A 21,802-nucleotide genomic window follows, 5' to 3' on the forward strand; every position below is an offset into this window, starting at 1 on the left:
CCACCAGACCCTGTCACTATTGCTGATGCCAAGAAGTGCTTGCTGACAGGAGCCTGATATGGATGTCTCTTGAGAGGCTCTGTCAGAGCCCTACTGATACACAAGGATGTTTGCAGCTAGCCACTGGACTGAGCACAGGGACCCCAAAGAAGGAGCTAGAGAAAAGACTGAAGGAGTTAAAGGTGTTTATAATTCCATAGGTAGAACAACAATATCAACCAACCAGACCCCACCAGAGCTCCCAGGGACTAAACCACAAACTAATGAGTTCATCTGGAGGGATCTACAACTCCAGCCACATAAATAGCAGAGGATGTCATTGTCCAACATCAATAGGAGAAAAAGACCTTGGTCCTCTGAAGTATCATTTCCCCAATGAAGGGGAAGGCCAGGGCATTGAGGTGGGAGTAGGTGAGTGAGAATGGGAGCATCCACATAGAAGCAGTGGAGGGGGAGAGGATATGGGTGAGGGGGAAAGAGGATAACATTTGAAATGTTAATGCATAAAATATCCAAGAAAATTTTTAAAAAGAAAATATCCTGAGTGAGGTAGTCCAGACATAAAAGAACATAAATGGTATATACTCAGTAATAAATGGATATTAGTGCAAAACCCACAATGCCCATATCACAACCCACAGAACATATGGGGTGTAGAAAGAAAGAAGACCAGTGTGTGGATGCTTCAGTCATGTATTGAGGGGGGAACAGGGCAATCGTGGGAGGTGGAGGGACAGGGGGACCAGGAGGGGAAAAGGAAGGGGAAGAAATAAGGGTGGCAGCATCAGGATCTGGGGGAGAAGTGAGAGAGGTACAGAAGGTCAGGAAGTTGAACAAAAATAGGTAGCAGGGGGGATAAGGAATTGGGGATAGCCTCCGGAGGGTCCCAGACACCAGGGAAATGTGAGGCTCCCAGGACCCAACGGTTTTGACTTTAGCCAAAATGTGCAGAGGAAGGTGAGACGGATCCTGTAGAAATCTCCTCCAGCAGAGAGACATGGCCCCTGGTCAAGGGATGAGGACACTCACCCATCTCAAATTTTTAACCCAGAACTGTTCCTGTCTAAAGGAAGAACAGGGACAAAAAAATAGAACAGAGACTGAAGGAAGGGGCCAACCAGGGACTGCCCCACCTGGGGACCCATCATGTCTGCAGACACCAAACTCAACACTGTTGCTGTGGTCAAGAGGTGCTTGGCGACAGGAACGTGGTGTGGTGGGCCCTGAGGAAGTCCTGCCAGCAACTGACCAATGCAGATGTGGATTCTTGGAGCCAATCATCAGAAAGAGCTCAGAGAACCTGGTTGGGGAGCAGCAGAAGGACTGGAGGAGAGGAGGGGGACTGCAACTCCATTAGAAGAACAACATAGGCTGGCCTGACTAGCCAGTTCTCCTAAAGTCTAGACTACCAACCAAGGCATGTACCTGGAGGGATCCATGGCTTCAGATACATATGTAGCAAGGATGGCCTTGCCTGACAGCAACAGGAGGGGAGGCCCTTGCTCCTAGGAAGGCTTGATACCCAGATGCTGGAGCAGTGGAGTGGGAGAGTGAGAGTAGATGGGGGAGCACTCACATACAAGCAACGGGTGGGGGAGGATGGAGGACTGGTGGGCAGGGTAACCAGGAAATGGGATATCATGGGATGGGGGCTAGTGGAGAGGGTAACCAGGGAGTGGGATATCATTTGAGATGTAAAGAAATGGAATAAAAATAAATAAATAAAAATAAAAACAATACAAACTTTCTTAAGGAAGGAAGGAAGGAAGGAAGGAAGGAAGGAAGGAAGGAAGGAAGGGAAGGGAAGAAGGGAAGGGAAGGGAAGGGAAGGGAAGGGAAGGGAAGGGAAGGGAAGGGAAGGGAAGGGAAGGGAAGGGAAGGTGCTGCTGGGATAGGAAGAATTAGTTTTTTCCAGAGAAGAGACTCATGTTAGAATGACAGTGTTCCCCATTCAGAGCCTGCCCCACATGTGGACCATACATATACAGCCACCCAATTAGACAAGATGGATGAAGCAAAGAAGTGCAGGCCGACAGGAGCCGGATGTAGATCTCTCCTGAGAGACACGGCCAGAATACAGCAAATACAGAGGCGAATGCCAGCAGCAAACCACTGAACTGAGAACGGCATCCCGTTGAAGGAATCAGAGAAAGAACTCGAAGAGCTTGAAGGAGCTCGAGACCCCTTATGAACAACAATGCCAAGCAACCAGAGCTTCCAGGGACTAAGCCACTACCTAAGGACTATACATGGACTGACCCTGGACTCTGACCTCATAGGTAGCAATGAATATCCTAGTAAGAGCACCAGTGGAAGGGGAAGCCCTTGGTCCTGCGAAGACTGAACCCCCAGTGAACGTGATTGTTGAGGGGAGGGCGGCAATGGGGGAGGGTGGGGAGGGGAACACCCATAAAGAAGGGGAGGGGGAGGGATTAGGGGGATGTTTGCCTGGAAACCGGGAAAGGGAATAACATTCGAAATGTAAATAAGAAATACTCAAGTTAATAAAAAAAAAAAAAAAGAAGAATGACAGTGTTCCAATGGATAGCCCTGCATGTCCTCCGACCATGACAGGACTCATAAATTCATAATGGCTGTGGTTGCCTGCATGATACTGGTTCAAAATCAAGCCAGTCAAAATTCCAGCATCTTGGGAAGAGAGGCTCATAATTCCATCTCTGTCTGAAAAGCCTTAGCATTTGAAGGCTGCTGGCTTGGGAAGTCAGCGCCGTTCATGAAATTGGCACCTGATGAGTTGCCTATGATCTAGTGACAGACCCTACACCACTGCATCCAAAGACAGCACTGATGGGACTCAGCGTGTCATGTGCTGATGGGACTCAGCGTGTCATGTGCTGATGGGACTCAGTGTCATGGAAAGAGGACGTGAGGCTGGAAAGTGGGGTTGGTAGAGGAGGTCGAAAGGGGAGTAGAGATAACTTACATTCAAAATACATTGTATACATGCACAAAATTCTTAAAGGATTGACTTTTTAATCTATAAAAGAAAACTAATTAAGACCTGGAGAGATGGCTCAAAAGTTAAGAGCAAGATCTGCTCTTCAGGACTTCGGATCATGTCCTAGCACCCGCATGGCCGCTAACAACCATCTGTAACTCTGGGTCCAGATTACTTGGCACTCTCTTCTGGCCTCCATGGGCACTCCACATGTATGGTGCACAGGCAAAGCACTCTCACGCATAAAATAAAAATAAATATTTTTAAAGAATTAAGTTTAGAATATAAAGCATTAAAATGAATACCTGTGCTTGGATTTCTTTCCCATATTTGAAAAAAATGTATGCGCAAGTTGGGCTTCATTTAACTTAGAAAAAGTTATTTCATTTAAATTAGAAAAAGCCAATTCTGTCTTCCTTTCTTGGACAAAGAAGGCTCAGACTTTAAGTAAAATCATGTTTTTATGTGAGTGACTTGACAGTGTCTCCCAAAATGTCCTTGTTGGAAACCTGACTTCTCAGTGAAACAGTACTGGGGACGGAGTGTGGGGAAAGGTATTTTGGAGACAAAGGTAGAGACTGATAAATGGAACCATTGCCTTATTTGTGGCTTGAACCCATCTTCCTTGTGAACGATATCCCTCCTGTTCTGACTTCTACCATTTTAGGAATCAGCACTCATCTAATTAGACGGAATTGCCTGGAATTAGACTCCCACTTCCAGAACCAGTAGCTTATATAAACTTTCTTATTTTATAAGTTATCCAGTCTTAGTTACTCAGTTATAAAAATGGGAAATGAAATAAAACTATTTCACTGCTTCTCTGTGTGTTTCACCAAGGCTTTGGTGTCCTGTGAGGTTCACTTTTGTGCAAGAAAACAACCATTTATACAATGTCCATCTTTGGTTTTTAAAGAGGCTCAGTATCCACTGAAGTAGCATGGAGTTATAAGTACAGTCTTAGAAGTTAATGGTTGGGGAATATTAGACCCAAAAACCTAGCCCGTGGGAATTTGGTTCATTTCCAACCTTGATGTGCAGTTAAGAGGATAAGAGGGCAAACAGTGCTCACGGCCTGTATCCCTCAAATAAAAGACTGGACTTTGTTTGCTTACTTCCTGAATTATGTCCTCTATTCTACTCAGCTTTAACTATTAACTTCATACAGCCTATACTCATCTGACGGAGTCTCGATTGAGAGATTGCCCAGATCAGATTGGCCTACTGGAGTTTGAGAGAAGGGGTGTTGTGTTAGTTTGAGAGAGAATGGACCCCATAGGCTCACGTATTTAATTCGTGATCACCAGGAAGTAGCATTAATTGAAAAAATTAGGTCTGGATGGAGGAAGTGTGTCACTGGAGATGGGTTTTCAAGGGCCCAAGCCGGGTCCAATGTCTCCCTCTATTCTGTTGCCTGCAGATCCTGATGTAGAACCCTCAGATCCTTTTCTAGTACCATGTCTGCCCTCATCACCATGGTTCCTGCAATGATGAAAATGAACTAAACCTTCGAGGGTGTAAGCAAGACCCAATTACATGCTTTTTATAAGAGTTAGAATGATTATGGTGTCCCCTGAGAGGTAGAACACTGACAAAAATAGATGTCTTGTTGATGTAGGAGGGGTCATCTCATTGTAAGCAGTACCATCTCTAGACTATTGATCCTGAACTATGTTTGGTATATGTCTGCCTGCCTGCCTGCCTGCCTGCCTGCCTGCCAGCCAGCCAGCTAGAAAGCAGCATCCTTCATGTTTCCTGCTGTACTCCTTTGGCTGCAAACTGAGTTTGGTTGGAGAGAATGCTGTGTGGACTAGAAGGAGGCCTGCCTTCAAGTTCCTGTGTTAAGCTCCCCCAGTGATAGAGTACGACCTGGAGTTTTGCATCATATAATTCCTTTCCCTCCCTAAGAGGCTTTTGGTCAAAGTATTTTATAGTAGCAACAGAAATAAAACTAGAACCTCTGATCTTTGGAATAATCTTGCTGATAGAGTGTCAAATGAAACAGGGGCCTCTAGCTAGACTCACTAGTGTATGTTGACCATAATGTCAATGCCTACTGGTATGAACTTGGTGCTCTGGACCACACACTGAACTGTAATGTCCTTTTCAGAGATTGAAAAATGATAAAGGCAGTCGGTACACCTGGGTGACAAGGCCCCAAGGTTCACGTGAGTTCTTGAACGGTTTTAGTCTTGATTGTCAATTTGACACAGTTTGGAACCATGTAGAAGGAAATCTCAATGAGCAATTATTGAGCTGGGTGTTCCTGTGGATATGTGAGGGTTTTAATTGAGTTATTTGAGACAAGAAGAGCCACCCCGAATGTAGACCATACTGTTTTATGGGCTGAACGTTAAACTTGATGACATGCAAAGAGCACGCTGAACACTTGTGAGCATGCACTCATGCTCTCTGCTCTTGACTGTGAATGTGAACAGCTGCTTTCACTTTCTGACTCATTGACTTCCCTGCAATGGTGGGCTATAACCAAGAACTAAGAGAAATAAACCCCTTTGCTCTTAATTTGTTTATATCTGCGTGTATTGTCACAACAAGAAACAGAACTAAGACATCAGTGCACCATGTATATTGCCTCACGTTGCTTTAAGAAGTCACTGGTTTCTATGACTTCCCTGGAAAGAGACTGGAAACACACATTTGTTCTAGCCCACCCCAGCCCCAACCACTTGCACCTTTGTTGATTTGAAAGGCACCAGCCTTTCACCATAATAAACCATATATGAGAGAAGAATGGCTTTTCTGAGTTCTTCGAGTCTTATTAATGAATCATTAACTCTGAAGGTAGTCTTCAGGATCTCAACACAAAAGCTCACGGTAACTTTTACCATAAGAAATAGCAGGTATTTTCTTTACCCTTGCCAGCTCCAGCAAACCTTTGAGAACACACATACACACACACACACACACACACACACACACACACACACACACACACACACACAAAATGAATTGATCCTTCTTGCTGAATTTGAAGATTTTCCTCCCCTGAATCTACAGGTTTCCTTCCCCTTTTTTCTGACATCATTCTTCAACCTCTCAGCATACACTCAGAGATGAAGAGTGACCTTTGTGATGATGAACTGTCTTTTTCAACTGGACTGGACTGAAACAAGTGCCTGGGAAATTCTTAAGGCACACCTCTGCGTGTCTGAGAGATGATTACATCAGGAGAACTCTGACCTAATGAGTTGATCAGTCCCTTGATGATTTCCTAATATAACGGCTGTATTGGAAGGAAATGAAAAGTAGGAGGATGGGTATGGCTGAAGGAAGTAGTCACAGGATGGTCTTCGGAAGCTGTATCCTGCCCTGGTCACTTCCCATTTCTCCTGTCTCAGCTTACTGACCACCACCATGAAGTGAGCTGCTCTCTTCTCCTGTGCCTTTCCACTATGGTGAACATTATATATGGCAAAATAAATCTTTCTTCCCTTATGTTGTTCTTGTATTTGGAGCACACAAATGCAACAGTGATGAATACACCTTGGATACCTTTCATTCCTTCTCTTTTATCTCAGCAGTCCCCAGAGAACCCACACAGAACATGTATGTGCAGCCCACAGTCAGTTGTGCAACAGATTGTCCCCAGGACTCCCCTCCCAGCCCCTTCCCTCCGCCCTGGACAGAGAGCTAGAAGCTTCTCACATGACACTCTCATTACCTCCCCGACCCCTTGATGCCCCCTTTTCTTGTGCCATGAGTGACTTATAGGGTTTCCCCAGGCTGGGTAGAGTCAGCTCAGCCTCTTGCAGCTCCAGCTCCCGTTGGGACAAATGCTCAATGACAGCTGCTCCAATTGAGTCCCCAAGTACATTGGTCATCGTACGAAGTCGATCACTGGTGGAAGATAGATAGATTAATGGGTGGGGGCATGAAAAGCTCCTTTAAGAATCAAGTGTAGACTAGGAATGCTTCCAGTCAAATCTATAACCACATGACTTTGAACAGGTCCAACTCTTTCTCAGTTTTCCTTCCTAACAATATCCTTGAAATCCTTAGATCTATTCTCTGATATGTGACTCTTGCTTACAAATATACTAACTTAGAGGTGGTTAGATATGAGAGTCTGATATAGACTGTTAGACATTAGGATCTGAGAGAGAGTCTTAGGCATGAGTGTCTGATGCAGACTGTTATACTTGAATGTTTGATAGAGGTACATATGAGTCTGTGTAGGATGGGCTGGAGACTGTCCATGTAGAATTTTAGTCCTTCTGTACAAATGGGACTTTTTCTTGCTCACGACTCCCATATGGGGATCAACATTTTATGTGAATAGCATGTTATAAAAAAAAGAAACGAGAGAAGGAAGAAATGGTAAAGAGACAAAGTGATGCAGGAAGAGGAAGAAAACAGGAAAGGAAAGAAAAAAGAGGAAAATTGAAGATAAGAAAAGGACAGAGGGAGGAGGAGAAAAGGAAAGAAAGGGAAGGAAGGAAGGAGAGAGCAGGAGAGGAAGGGAAGGGATAGTGATTAGAAAGAGGCTTCTCCATGTTGAACTATTTGCTACTGATAGATTGTGTGAAAGAAGTCTTGTCTTCAGGTGTGCACCCTCTCATGAACCTACTAAGCTCCTAGTCTCGAAACCAAGACACACAAATGTCTCGGTTCCAACTCAGTGGGTCACAAAGAAAAATGTGAGTGTGGGAAGGAGAGTTGTAGGGAAGAAGGTTGACAGGGGTGAAAAGGAATTAAGAGAGAATAGGAGGGAGGATTTCATACATGTATAATATTGTCAAAGAACAAGCCTAATTAGTGAAAAAGAACAGAAGGAAGGAAGGGAGGAGAGGAGAGAAAATGTGTCTGGTCATAGCATTCAGATTGTAAATCCACCAAAATTCTTTTGTCCATCACCACAGATGATTTTATAAGCCAAAATTCTTCACTATTTAATGGAACAGGTAACCTGTATTTTCTTCTCACTTCTAAAATTCTTCAGAACTAGCATTTTCACTAAGGAAAAATGTTTTAAAATTTTTGAGTTTAAAAAATATGTCTAAACACCTTTGTGTGCTTTCTATAAGCAACAGGCTGAAGAGAAGTTGTCTGGCTCTTGGACAGAGACCTTCTATTCTGAATCCTCATCACTCCAGGTTCCAGTCTAGAGGCCATCACTAGAAGACCATCCCAATGCCTCCCTCACCCTCTAACACCCTACAACTCTGTCCTTGCAAAATCCCTTAGGAAAAAAATTATGAGAAGAGATGGGCCCAGGGTTAAACACAAAGCAAACTCACAGGAACCAATCCACAGCTATGATCAATGTGATGTCCTCTGTGGGCAGGCCGACGGATGTGAGCACAATCACCATGGTAACCAGTCCTGCCTGGGGGATGCCAGCTGCTCCTACGCTGGCAGCTGTGGCTGTGATGCTGTAAATGGGAAAAGTCCGGAATCCAGAAGGAAAGAAAGAACAGAAGGTTGGAAAATCAGGAAGGAAAGAGCATCTTAAATCCCCAAGCTAACACAGAAAGAAAAGCACTATATGATCTCACTTTTGGTGTGAAACTAAATTTAAAAAGTTGAAAGTGTGATGCTGGGCAGACTGGCTTGGAGATGGAAAACATCTGTCAAAGGGTCAAGATGTCTAGATAGCAGATGAATGAGCTCTGGGATGAATGTACGTCATGGAGAGTGTGGCTAATGATGCTGTGTTTAAGTCTATTCTCACCATCAAAAAGGAGAAAGAGAAGAAAAGGAGGGGACAACAGAGGGACAGACAAGAGAGGAGAGGAGGGAGAAAAAGGCAAGGAAAGGAAAGAGGAGAGAAGAGAGAGCCAGAAGGAGGGAGATAAGAAAAAGAGAGGACATCAGGATTAGAAGGGAAGGTGGTAAGGGACAGGAAGAAAGGAGTAAGGGAAAGAGTTGAAAAGAAGGCAGAAGAAGATACAATGAGAGGGGAGAAGAGAAGACACAGGCAGCAGAGGGGGAGGGAAGAGGGCAGGATGGAAGAAAACTATAGGGGGAGATAAATGTAGTAATCAATCTGACTGTGACGATCATTTTACAGAATGCACATTCAGCAAATAACCATGAAACACACCTTACATATATTCAACTTTTGTCAGCTATCATGCAGGAAAGCTGTGGCTGGAAAAGACCGTAGCAATTTTTTAAGTAGTCAGAGACAGCTTACCACACTGAAACTAAGAATATTCTGGCCCATCTTAGGTTTTGAGCCTATTTTTCTCGATTTTTTTAAGTTATTTATTTTCTTAATTTTGTATGTATGACGGTTTTCCTGCATGTATGGTGTGTACTGTATGTGTACCTGATGCCTATGAAGGCCATAAGAGAGCATTGGGTCCCCTGGAACTGGAGTGATAAGCAGTTGTAAGATTTTTAAGTAATGTAAGTAGTGGGAATCAAACCCAGGTCCTCTGCAAGAGCAGAAAGTGCTCTGAGCCATCTCTCCAGCCCATCAAAAAATAAAAAGCTAAGGGTACATCTGAGGGGTAGAGGAACTGTCTAGCATATACTAATCCTGGTTTCCATTTCTAGTCCTGAAAATTAAAGTAGGGTCTAATGGGTCAAGGGTGGCCTGTGTTAAAACTCCAATATCAGGTCTGGCCACCTCTCTGCCCATCTTCCCTGCAATACCAGAAACATACAGACAGGAACCTGGCACAACTGTCTCTTAAGAGGCTTCATCCACCAACAGATGCAAACAGATGTGTAGACCTACGGCCAAACATCAGGCAGAGCACAGGAAGTCTTGAGGAAGAGTGGGGGGGTGGAACTGAGCAAGCCAGAGGGGTCCAGGGAACTATAGGAAGATCTACAGAGTCCACTAACCTGGGCCCATGGGTGCTCACAGACACTGAACCACTAGCCAAGAAGCATGCAGGCCCTGCATGTGGGTCCCCTCACCCATTTGTAGCAAATGTGCACCTTCCCCTCCCTGAACTGCCTGGTTGGGCCTCAAAGGGAGAGTATGTGTTTAGTCCTGCTAGGACTGGATATCCCAGGGTGGGATGGCACCCAATGAGGCTTCCCTTCTCTGAGGAGAAAGAGAGGTGGTAATAAGGGGAAGGGTTTATGAAAGTAGGACTGGAGAAGAGGGAGTGGGGCTGCGACTGGGGTGAAAAGTGAATTTTAAAAGTGGATTATCGAAGAAAAAATCCAACATCAACTCTAATTGCCCAGCAAGATGTGGTGTGTATTGTAAAGGCCACTAAGCTCACCAGAAAAGGGAGCTGTGCTGTCCAGGTGCCAGCTCTCTTCCCAGTAGTTTAGGAAAGCTTTTTCTAGATTCTATAGCCATACACATAGGACAAGGGGAGATGATTACCCCAGAGGATGCTTTACCAGAATGGTTTTGAGCAAGTCCTCAGACTGGCTTTTAATAACGGACTTTAGGGCGAGAGTAGCCCATTCCTGAGCTTTACCGCTGGCACATGAACTCAGAGCCTCTCCGCCCTCACTGGAAGAATGACAGACAACTCTCCCTTCTCATTGTGAGCAGGAGCGAGCCCAGGTCAGTGCCCATCCAGGTTTCATTTCTGTGACTGAGATAAAAAAAAAAATCTGCCAAAAAGACACTGACTTCAGATTCTGCCAAGTTGACAATTAAAACAAACCACCACAGTACCACGTCAGTGACCTAGGGAAAGATGAAGTATAGGGACTTGAGGGGTGGTTCAGAGGGTAACAATATTATGCTGCCAAACCTGACAACCTGAGTTCAATCCCCAGGTCCCATATAATAAAAATAAATAAATAAATAAATAAATAAATAAATAAATAAATAAATAAATAAATAAAGTTAAAACAAACCTGAATCCCATGAGTGATCCTCTAATTTCTACATATGCACTGTGGCACACATACATACATACATAAAAACACATGTCTTTTAAATTCTTTAAAATCAAGTTGCTGGAGAGATGGTTCGGCAGTTAAGAGCACTTACTGCTTTAGCAGAGGACCCAAGCTCTATTCCTAAAACCCACCTCCAGCAGTCACCTGCAACTCCACTGACAAAGAACTTGAAGCCCTCCTCTCACCGTGGAAAACACCTTCACACATGTAGCAAGCATGGACTCACATGGGCACACATATGTACACACAGAGCAAGAAAACACTCTTAAAAATACTAAATGTGATTTCTACTGAACATGGATCACACTCACACCCTTATAAAGTCAAAAACATCATCTAATTCGCAGGGGCTGTGGCACACGCTCACAGTCCCGGCAACTCAGAATCCCAGGCCAGCCAGCTCAAGAAAGAAGCGGGGAGGACAGAAAGAGAGGAAAAGATAGAAAGGAGGGAGGGAGGAGAAGGAAAAAGGAAAGGAAGGGAAAGATAGAAAAAGGGGAAATGAGGGAGGGAAAGATCATATGATGGTATCTTAAGTTAAGATGTGACAATTATATAAATTTCCAACAAAGAAAATATTTTTCCTTCACAGAGTTTGCATTTCCATTCTTGCATGATAGGCAAATAGTAAACAACATGAGTGGGAAAAAAATCAGCCTGGAATCAGATGGTATTGAGCATCCTGATCCTTTCTCTAAAATACTAGGGGCCAGAAATGTTTCCCAGGTTACTTTCTTATTTCAGAATTTGGGATATGTGCATATACATAATTATATAACTTAGAAATGAGATGCAACTATAAACAGGAAATTTGTACACACAGCCTCTGTCCTTCCCAGCTACTAACATCATCGTCTCACCTGATTGTGGTGATCTGACCAAGGTTCAGCTCATAGTTGTTGACTTGAGCAATAAAGATGGCTGCCAAGGCCTCATAGAGCGCGGTGCCGTCCATGTTGACAGTGGCCCCCACAGGCAACACGAATCTGGTGATGCGGCGGTCCACACCCAGGCCCTCCTCCAGGCATCGGAAAGTGATAGGCAGAGTTGCAGAGCTGAGGGAAGAGAGCTCTGGAGGCTGAGAATACGGAATTCAAGGATGGGGGAGGGGCAATGGCAGCAATGGGCCAAAGGAGGGCTCCCTTCTAGCACATGGAGAGCAGGTTGGAATTTGAGCAGGGAGTGGAAACTGAGAATGATGGTTGGGCATGGGAAAGGGACTCCTATGCAGAGAACTCATAGTGGGGATTCCCCAAAAGAGATGTCTCTTGGCCCATTCACATCAATGGTTTATGACACGCGTCCCACCCAGGCTGTGTAAATGGGATGGGTAACTTTGTCAACTTGGCAAGCAGGAATTACCTGGGAAGAGTGTCACCAAGGCTTATGATAAGCGGTTATCCTATAGGAATTGTTTTTGGGAGATGGCCTTAACTAATACAAGAAGACCCAGCCCACAGCAGGGGATACCATTGCTAGGTAGCAGGTACTGATGTGGAGAAGTCAAGCTAAGCATAAGTAAGCAGTAGGCGGGCATGCATTTACTCTGTTCCTGGGTGTGATGTGACTAGCAGCTTCAAGTTCCTGCTTTGATTTCCCCACAGTGATGGGTTGTAACAGGGAATTGTAAGCCGAATAAATCCCTCCCCACCTCTGCTAAGTTGCCCTTTGCCGAGGTATTTTTAACACAGCAACAGAAATGAAACTAGAGCGGTAAAGGACAGAGTGTGTCTGCACAGAGAGCAACCATCTAGAGGAGGCCGCGGTCTCCCCTCAACCACTTCCCAGAGAGCACTCCCATCAACTGGTGACTTCAACGGAAAGAGCAGGAACTTCATTTGGAATCATCTGGTCTGCAAGAACTGGGCCCTGTGCAGTCAGCTTTGTGTCATGAAACTTGAAGCTTGGATTCACAGTCTTTGGCCTTCGAGGCAGACAGTGCCTACAGGGAAGCACCCAATGCTACTTCAACCTTTCCCAAGCATCAGAAACAGCATAGGCTGAATAGCTTCATAGTGATCCGATGGGTTTAATTGTGGGTATTGTATTATCAATCCTATTTAGTCGCAGATCAAAATTCAAATACATTCTCTATCACCACGAGCATAATAAGGTATTTCTTCTGTTTGGCTCTTGGGATACTTACTTAAACTGATCAGAATTTGAATTTGATGAGAGATTAAGGAGGATCACTTTATCAACCTTTGCCTAGGTAGGGGGTACTGATGTGGAGAAGTCAAACAGAAGCGCAAACAGAAGAAAGCTAAGACTCTGAACTGACGGTACTCGCAGAGTAAACTCTTGATGCTTGGGAAAGGTATGTCCAAAGTAAAATTCTTAAACCCAGAACTGTCACCTGGATCTCTTCCCTATAAACTAGAGAAACAAGAAAAGAGACAAGGAAGTCAAGAGAATCACCACAGGGTAAACACTATATCCTCAAATACAGGCCACCTGTAGGACGTTTCAAGAGCCCCCCACCTCCCCCATTCTACTGTACAACCAGGAGAGATGTTTGGGCGGGTGGGGAGAAGGATACCTAAACAAAACCAATGAAAGACAAAGAATGGACCCAGGGAGAGTGCAGGGAAAGGCCATACCTGGAAGAGGTACCCATGGCTGTGATGAGTGCCTGTAGTATACCACCGATGAAGGGAAAGGGGTTCCGATGTGTGACAAGGAAGTAGATGAGGGGTAACACACCACCAGCATGAAGAAATAAGCCGACAATGACAGTCAGCGTGTACATGCCCAGCTGACCTCCAAGGACAGCCATGTCTTCCATTTCCAGAATCTTTCCAGCAATCAGGAACAGGATGCCCACTGGTGCATACCTGGGCAAGGCACATATTTATTAGGGTGATATTCTTTTCTTTTAATTTTTATTGGATATTCTTTTATTTATTTACATTTCAAATGTCATCCCCCTTCCCATCCATAAACCCCCATTCCATTCCCCCTCACTCTTCTTCTATAAAGGTGTTCCCCCACACCCTCCCTGCCTCACCACCCTGACATTCCCTTACACTAGGGGGTCGAGCTTTGGCAGGACCAAAGGCTTCTCCTCCCATTGACACCCAACAAGACTATCCTCTGCTACATATGCAGCTGGAGCCATGGATCTGTCCATGTGAACTCTTTGGACGGTGGTTTAGACCCTGGGAGCTCTGGTTCATTGGCATTGTTGCTCTTATGCACTTGTAAACCCCTTCAGCTCCTTCAGTCATTTCTCTAACTCCTCCAATGGGGACCCTGTTCAATAGTTGGCTGCCAGCATCCACCTCTGTATTTGTCATGCTCTGGCAGAACCTCTCAGGAAACAGCTATATCAGGATCCTGTCAGCATTCACTTCTTGGCATCAGCAAGATTGTCTGGGTTTGGTGGCTGTATGTGTATGGGCTGGATTCTCAGGTGGGGTGGTCTCTAGATGGCCATTCCTTCAGTCTCTGCTCCAAACTTTGTCTAATATTTCCTCATATTAATATTTTTGTTCCCCTTTCTAAAAAGGACTGAAGCATCTGCTCTTTGGTCATCCTTCCTCTTGAACTTCATGTGGTCTGTGGTTTGTATCATTGGGTAATCTGAGCTTTTGGGCTAATATCCACTTATCGGTGAGTGCATACCATGTGTGATTTTTGTGATTGGGTTACCTGACTCAGGATGATATTTTCTTTTTTTTAACATTTATTTATTATGTATATATAAATCATACAGCTTTCTGCCTGCATGTATGTGCCTGCAGGCCAGAAGAAGGCACCAGACCTGATTATAGATGGTTGTAAGCCACCATGTGGTTGCTGGGAATTGAACTCAGGACCTCTGGAAGAGCAGACAGTGCTCTTAACTACTGAGCCATCTCTCCAACCTCCAGGATGATATTTTCTAGTACCATCCATTTGCCTATGAATTTCATGAAGTCGTTTTTGATAGCTGAGTAGTACTCCATTGTGTAGATGTACCACATTTTCTGTATCCATTCTTCTGTTGAGGGATATCTGGGTTCTTTCCAGCTTCTGGCTGCTATGAAGATAGTGGAGCATGTGTTCATGTTGTATGTTGGAGCATTTTTTGGGTACATACCCAGGAGTGATATAGCTGGGTCATCAGGTACTACTATGTCCAATTTTTCTGAGGAACCTCCAGATTGGTCTAGAGCTGGCATTCCCAAGGCTTTACTCATATATTGTTTTGGAGCCAGACAGTTCCTATCATGAAGTCCCCAACTCCACCCAACCTTTCCCAAGCATCAAAACCAGCACTGGGCCACTGAGGAAATGGCCCTATGGTTGTGAGTTCAGTGATGAAGAGCTGGTTTCAGAAACCACCCAACACACTAGGAAATCAAAAACACCTCTAACTCCAATTCCAAGGGATCTGGAACCTCTTTCTGGCTTCTGTGGGCACCCATGGACACATCTGCACATCCACATTCACATCCAGACACACATATAAATTAAATAAAATATTTTTAAATAGCACTGGTGTTAGGGTTTGCTTTCAAACCATTTTCCCCAAAGGCTCACATGTTGAAGGCTTGACGCCTAGTGGGACCAGTGGTCTGAGGTGGGACCTGTGGAAGCTAACTGTTCATGAGAATTCCAACCTATGCTATGAGTTATCCATTGATGGATTCATAGCTGAACGAGCTATTGGGAATAAATTATAGGAAGAGCCTAGTTAAAGAAAACAGGTCACTGCAGGGGGATTGCCCTTGAAGAATATCTTTTCCCTAGTTCCTCACTGTCCCCCACCCCTTCTTCCTAGAAGTTAACAGCTTCATTGGCTGTATTCATTCACCATCGTAGCCCAGAAGCAATGGAACCAACCAATCATGCACTAAGACCTGAATAACTGTGAGGCAAACTAAACCTTTCCTCCTTTGAATTGGTCTTCTTGGGTATTTTGTTATAGCAACAGAAAGTTAACTGATACAATTGGATTCCATGAGTGTATCTGCCTCCCCCTGGTCACCCCACTGCTCATCTGATTAGCAGAAAAGTTCCTACGGTGCCAAAGCATACAAACTTTGGGGTCTTTCCCTCATTGAATACTCTTCCAACTCGACTCTTGATGATTATTCCCTTCAGAATCCCATCCTTAGACCTTATTAAGACTGATGGTTTGACTGAAAATGGCCCCCATATCTAGGAGGAAGCAGCACTATTAGCTGGTGTGTCTTTGTTGGAATAGGTATGATCTCGTTTGGTGGAAGTATGTCACTGGGGGGGTGGGGCAGCTTTGAGGTTTCAGGAGCTCAAACCAGGTCCAGTGTGTTTCTCTCTTCCCGATGCCTACAGATCCAGTGTAGAATTCCTGGCTCCTTCTCCGGCGCCATGTCTGATTGTACACTGCCATGCTTCCTGCCATGATAATAGACTAAACCTCTGAAGTGTAAGCCAGCCCCAATCAAATGTTTCCCTTTATAGGAGTTTCCATGTTCGTGGTGTCTTTTCACAGCAATAGAAACCCTAAGACACTAAGACATCTCCTATCTCTGGCCTTCAAAACTTCCACAAATTGTTGCCTGTGCTAGTTAATTTGAACTTTCAACTAGACGCACCCTGAAATCAACCAAGAATAGTTTCTGTGAGGAACTGTCTAGATCAAGTTGACCTGTGGACATGTCTGTGCAGGATAGTCTTGACTGCTAATTGATATAGGAACATCCGGACCATTATGGGAAGCACTGTTTAATGGACTTGGCCCCGGACTACATAAGACTAGAGGAAGCTGGCTGAGTACTAATCAAGCAAACAAGCAAGCAGTTAGGGGCTCATGTGTGTATTCTCTCTACTCTTGACTGTGATGTGATGTGTTAAGCGCTTGCCTTGCCTTCTCCACAATAATGACTGTAGCCTTTCCAAGTTATAGGAAGCAAATAATCCCTTTGCTGCTTTTTGTCAGAATTTTATCACAGCAACCAAAATGAATCTAGAATACTCATCGTCCAAACACTCTGGCTTTCTCAAGCTTTGCCTGTTCTCTTCCTTGTGCATGATTTCTACCTCTCCTCTTCATGTCCAGTTAGGCTCTCCCTCCCCTTTCAAGGCCAGCTGTCTGCCTCACTCCTCATCTTCCCAGACAGTAGCCACTGCAAATGCTTTCACTCACTGCTGACTGCTTCATCCCCTAACACTTCACTGATGGAGCTTTACTACATCACCTTCTGCCTCGTGTTAAATACATGCTATCTACGTCAGTTTCCTCCTAGATCTTACAAACTTCTTCAACATAAAGTATGAATTCAGTGTATCTCCGGGTTTCAAGCCTGGGGAGATGTCTATTAGATAAATGGTCTACTTAAGGGGTGAATTTTTTTTAATTAAATCTCCAATCACGGGTTTAGGGAGATAACTCAGTGGTTCAAATGCTTATCATGCAAGCATGAGGACCAGAGTTTGAATCTTCCAAAGCCCACGTGTGCTGGGTAGGCATGCAGCAAGCCTGTAACTCCAGCCTCAGAAGGAGAAGTTGGGGGACCCCTAAAAGCAATCTGATTAGACAACTGAGCCAGTCCCTTGGCTTCTGAGTCTGATTGGAAGAACCTTTCATAAATGAGTAAGGTTAGAGCACTTTGGAGAATGATTTCCAACATCATTCTTGAACCACCACACACAACCACACCCCCAGTCATGCAGAAATAACATACATACACATGCCCATCCCACCATACCCAAATGTAGAAAGGAAAATAAGAAAACATGGCACAAGGAAGTATGCAAGTGAATAGATAAATGGAATGTCTGAGGGCATAAGCGAAAGAATTCCAAATGCATGCGTGAATAGACGGGTCTGGGAATGAATCTAAGTAGAAGGGTTTAAGTATGTAAATTTGTAAGTGTAGTCAGTGTCTTAACTAATGGGGTTAAGACTGTACAGTTCAGTGTCATAGCAATTGCCTAGCTTATTCAAGGACCTGTGATCCATCCTGAAAACAATGCAGACAAGATGGTTATTTTGGAGACTAGACGGCAGGTACAGCTCAGTGGTACAGTGGTTGATTATCTAGTATATGTAAAGCCTTGGTTCAACTCTAGCACTGGAAAATAATTTGGAGCCGGAATGGCTCCCCAGATAAAGACATATGTATTCTGCCAGGCCTGATAACCTGAGTTGGACTCTGAAATCCATATGGTAGGAGGAGAGAACTCCAAAAGGTTTATTCTCTGACCTCCACACACATGCTGTGGCATGTGTACCCACGCACATACACTCAGACACAATAAATGATAGATGACAGATGGATAGATGATAGATAGATAGATAGATAGATAGATAGATAGATAGATAGATAGAGATAGATGAATATAGGTAGGTAGGTAGGTAGATGATATATAGGTAGGTAGGTAGATAGATGATATATAGGTAGGTAGATAGATAGATAGATGATATATAGGTAGGTAGGTAGATAGATAGATGATATATAGGTAGGTAGGTAGATAGATAGATAGATAGATAGATAGATAGATAGATAGATAGATAGATGATATATAGGTAGGTAGGTAGATAGATAGATAGAGTAATAAAGTAATAATAATTGTGAAGTGATTGAATGAATGGATTTATCAGTGAATGAATATATGAATGAGTGATTTAACTGATAAATAGAAAAATAGATTAAATAAGTGGGTCAATGTTAGAACGATGAGAATAAATGAATGAGTGAAAGAAATAGATGAGGATATGGAGGAAGGACTATGTCACTGAAAAAACTCATTGCAGAAAAGAGTAGTGAATTAATGAGCTCATGAGTGAATCTATCAATGGAAGTGCTTGTAATCCTACCAATCAGGTGGCAGATGCAAGAGGTTGGCATGTCCCAGGCTGTCCTGGGCTACCTAGGAAGACCTGTCTCAAAAGGCAGTACAATAAACTCACAGCAACTGCAGTTGTCTACACAAGATTGACACAAGATCAAACCAGTCAACATCCCAACACGGAGTGGGAAGCAACACGCAAACCCCGTGCCTAGCTGAGAAACTATTTTGGCACCTAATGGCTGCTAGAGGAGGAAGACTCAATTTTCTCTGTGAAGGTGAAATCTTGTGCCCAAACAGGGGTCAATGGATGACCCCTCAGCCGTGTTCCTACAGACAGTTCTAATTGAAATCACTGGAAAATATTTATGCATACAAGCACATGCATACAAGGGTATAAAGTTGGGAGGGGGTCATAAGAGTCTGAGAGACGTTGGAGGGAGAATGAGAATGTGGGTGTTACCAAAACATTTGGTATACACGTATGGAATCCTCTAAGAACATGTTTTTTTTAAAAAAGAAAATAAGAAGTAGGTGACCCTAGGTGTGGAAGAATGAGCACAGACAGATGAGTGGGTGACTGAGTCACTGAGACAGTGCACAAATGCATGAGTGAGGAAATAAGTTAATGAGGTCATGAACATCTGAATAAAACACTACAGAAAGATATGAATGAACAAATGAGTTATATAGACTAATGCACCAATGAATGGCTTGACCAAATGTCTGCAAGGGTCCCATTAGCCCCATCTCCCTCACCCCCAGGAGCCATCACTGCCACCCAGGCATAGGGACCCACCCTCCCACCACTCACCAGATGATGATGCCCACCAGCCTCATAATAGCCTCATTGAGGCTGTCGAAGAAATCCCTCAGGACACGGCCTTTGTGCTTCATGCCACCGATGACCAGCCCGAAGGCCACAGAGAAGACCACGAGGCCCAAAGCGTTGATGCCATTAGCTGAGCCAGGTACAGGCACAGTCTCCTCAAAGCTTATCACCTCCTGCAGGGTGCCCAAGGCCCGGGTGACATTTTCCAGGATGCTGGTTTCATTTTCTGCTGAGGATGGAGGAGAAATGGAGGCCCCCAACTCTGACCCGTTGTCTGTCCTTACAATCGTCCTTGTTACCACTCGTGTGCTGTACTGTGTTTTAAACTGAAATGTAGAGAAATTGAGACCAGATTCAGCATAGAGGCTAACTTACCTGTATAAATCCCTAAGAATGGACATGCCTCACAAAATAAATAGGTAGATGGATAGATAGATAGATAGATAGATAGATAGATAGATAGATAGATAGATAATAGATAGATAGATAGGTAACAAAGCTACACATGCTTAACACACACACACAGAAACATACACACAGATACACAGACATACACACACATACATACATACACACACACATACACACATACAAACACATACACACATATACAAACATATACACACATATACACACATACACACATACACACACACATACACACATATACAAACATATACACACATACACACATATACACACATACACATATACACACATATACACACACATACACATATACACACATATACACACACATACACATATACACACATATACACACACATACACATACACACACATATACATACACACATATACACACACATACACATATACACACATATACACACACATACACATACACACACATATACATACACACATACACACATATACACACATACACACACACATACACACATATACACACATACATACACACACATATACACACACATACACATACACACACATATACACACATACACACATACACACACATACACATATACACACACATACACACACATACACATATACACACATACACACATACATACACATACACACACATATACACACATACACACATACACACACATACACATATACACACATACACATACACACATACGCACATATACACACACATACACACACATATACACACACATATACACACATATACATACACACACACATACACACATATACACACACATATACACACACATACACACTCACATTAATAATAATAATAATAATGATGATGATGATGATGATGATGATGATGGAAATTAGCAACTGACATTTGCCTAAAGTAAACAAGCCCTGGGTTTTGCCCTCATCGCCAGGGAGAAGAAATGAGTAAGTGAACAGTGAGGGCATTAATAACCAAAGCCTGAAAGAACGGGTAGATGGCTGCATCTTTATGTCCACCCTTCAATAAAGGGTTGATAAACAGCACCTGCTCTCCCAATCCAGCTGATGACTCGCTTCTGTGAATGAGTTTTAGTGGGTAAACGCTCTTCACCTGTAGCCTGTGGCTACTCTTTTACTACCAGCTCTAAGGTGATGCTCAACAGACTTTAGGATCTCTCTCTGACATCTCTGGTCAGAAGTTCCAGAACCACTACCCCAGCTTCCCCGCCTCCATAGGCCCAATGCCCCGGCAACCCTTTACATCAGCATCACAGCCACAGGGAGTATCCTGATTCTCCCAGAGTCCTCCCCGAGCACCCCTACCCACTCTTTCAGCCTTCTTCCCACCCTTTTCCTCGGGAAGCAAGTTCTCTCCACCCTCCACTCCTCCTTGATTAAACCATGTGCTTCTTCCTAACCTGTTTGAAGCAGGCCTCCACAAGGTTTGGTGGAAACATATTTCTGCACAAAAACATCAGAAAGAGGAAAGCGGTTAGACATTGGAAGGGAGCCAGGAAATACTGCAAATAGCAATGACAATCGTAGCAACAGACAGTGCAGGAATGCGTGGTGTGGGCCGAGCGCTAAGCAAAATCCCTGCAAAACCAAAGGCCACAGGACATCACCCAGACCCACGGAGCTGCTCAAGGATGCAGACGGATCTCATCATAGAGTGTCAGTAGTCAGGCCCCTCCAAAAATCATATTGAAATCTGACTGCCATAAAGGTGATGCTGGGACGTGGAACCATGGACTAGCAAGGTTTATAGATGAATAGGAAGTAGCCTTCTTCAAAAAGGAGGCTCTTTTTGATATACTTGCTCCAGCTAACCATGGTCTCTGCCATGTTAGAATGCAGCTAAAAGGCCTTCTTCACCAGATGCTGGTAGCAAGTTCTTGGATACCCTAGATCCCTAAATAATGAGATAAATGAAACTCTGTTTCTTGTTTTTAGTTCTTTGTGGGTTTTGGCTTTTTTATAACTAA

The 21,802-nt window shown here is 43.9% G+C and overlaps 1 protein-coding gene across 1 annotated transcript in view; it reads right to left on the reverse strand.

The window, feature by feature from the left end:
• Positions 1-6,469: 6,469 nt before the first annotated feature.
• Slc1a6 (solute carrier family 1 member 6) overlaps positions 6,470-21,802 on the reverse strand; it is a 28,586-nt gene continuing 13,253 nt past the window's right edge. The window contains exons 5-10 of the mRNA NM_032065.2: positions 21,236-21,278; positions 19,374-19,717; positions 13,402-13,635; positions 11,662-11,856; positions 8,218-8,352; positions 6,470-6,817 (exon numbers count right to left, since the gene is read on the reverse strand). Of these exons, the coding sequence (NP_114454.2) occupies positions 6,622-6,817; positions 8,218-8,352; positions 11,662-11,856; positions 13,402-13,635; positions 19,374-19,717; positions 21,236-21,278 (1,147 nt within the window). The 3' untranslated portion in view covers positions 6,470-6,621. The remainder of the gene's footprint in view (positions 6,818-8,217; positions 8,353-11,661; positions 11,857-13,401; positions 13,636-19,373; positions 19,718-21,235; positions 21,279-21,802) is intronic.

The sequence above is a fragment of the Rattus norvegicus genome, chromosome 7 (assembly GCF_036323735.1).
Source record: "Rattus norvegicus strain BN/NHsdMcwi chromosome 7, GRCr8, whole genome shotgun sequence".
NCBI classification, from domain to species: Eukaryota; Metazoa; Chordata; class Mammalia; order Rodentia; family Muridae; genus Rattus; species Rattus norvegicus.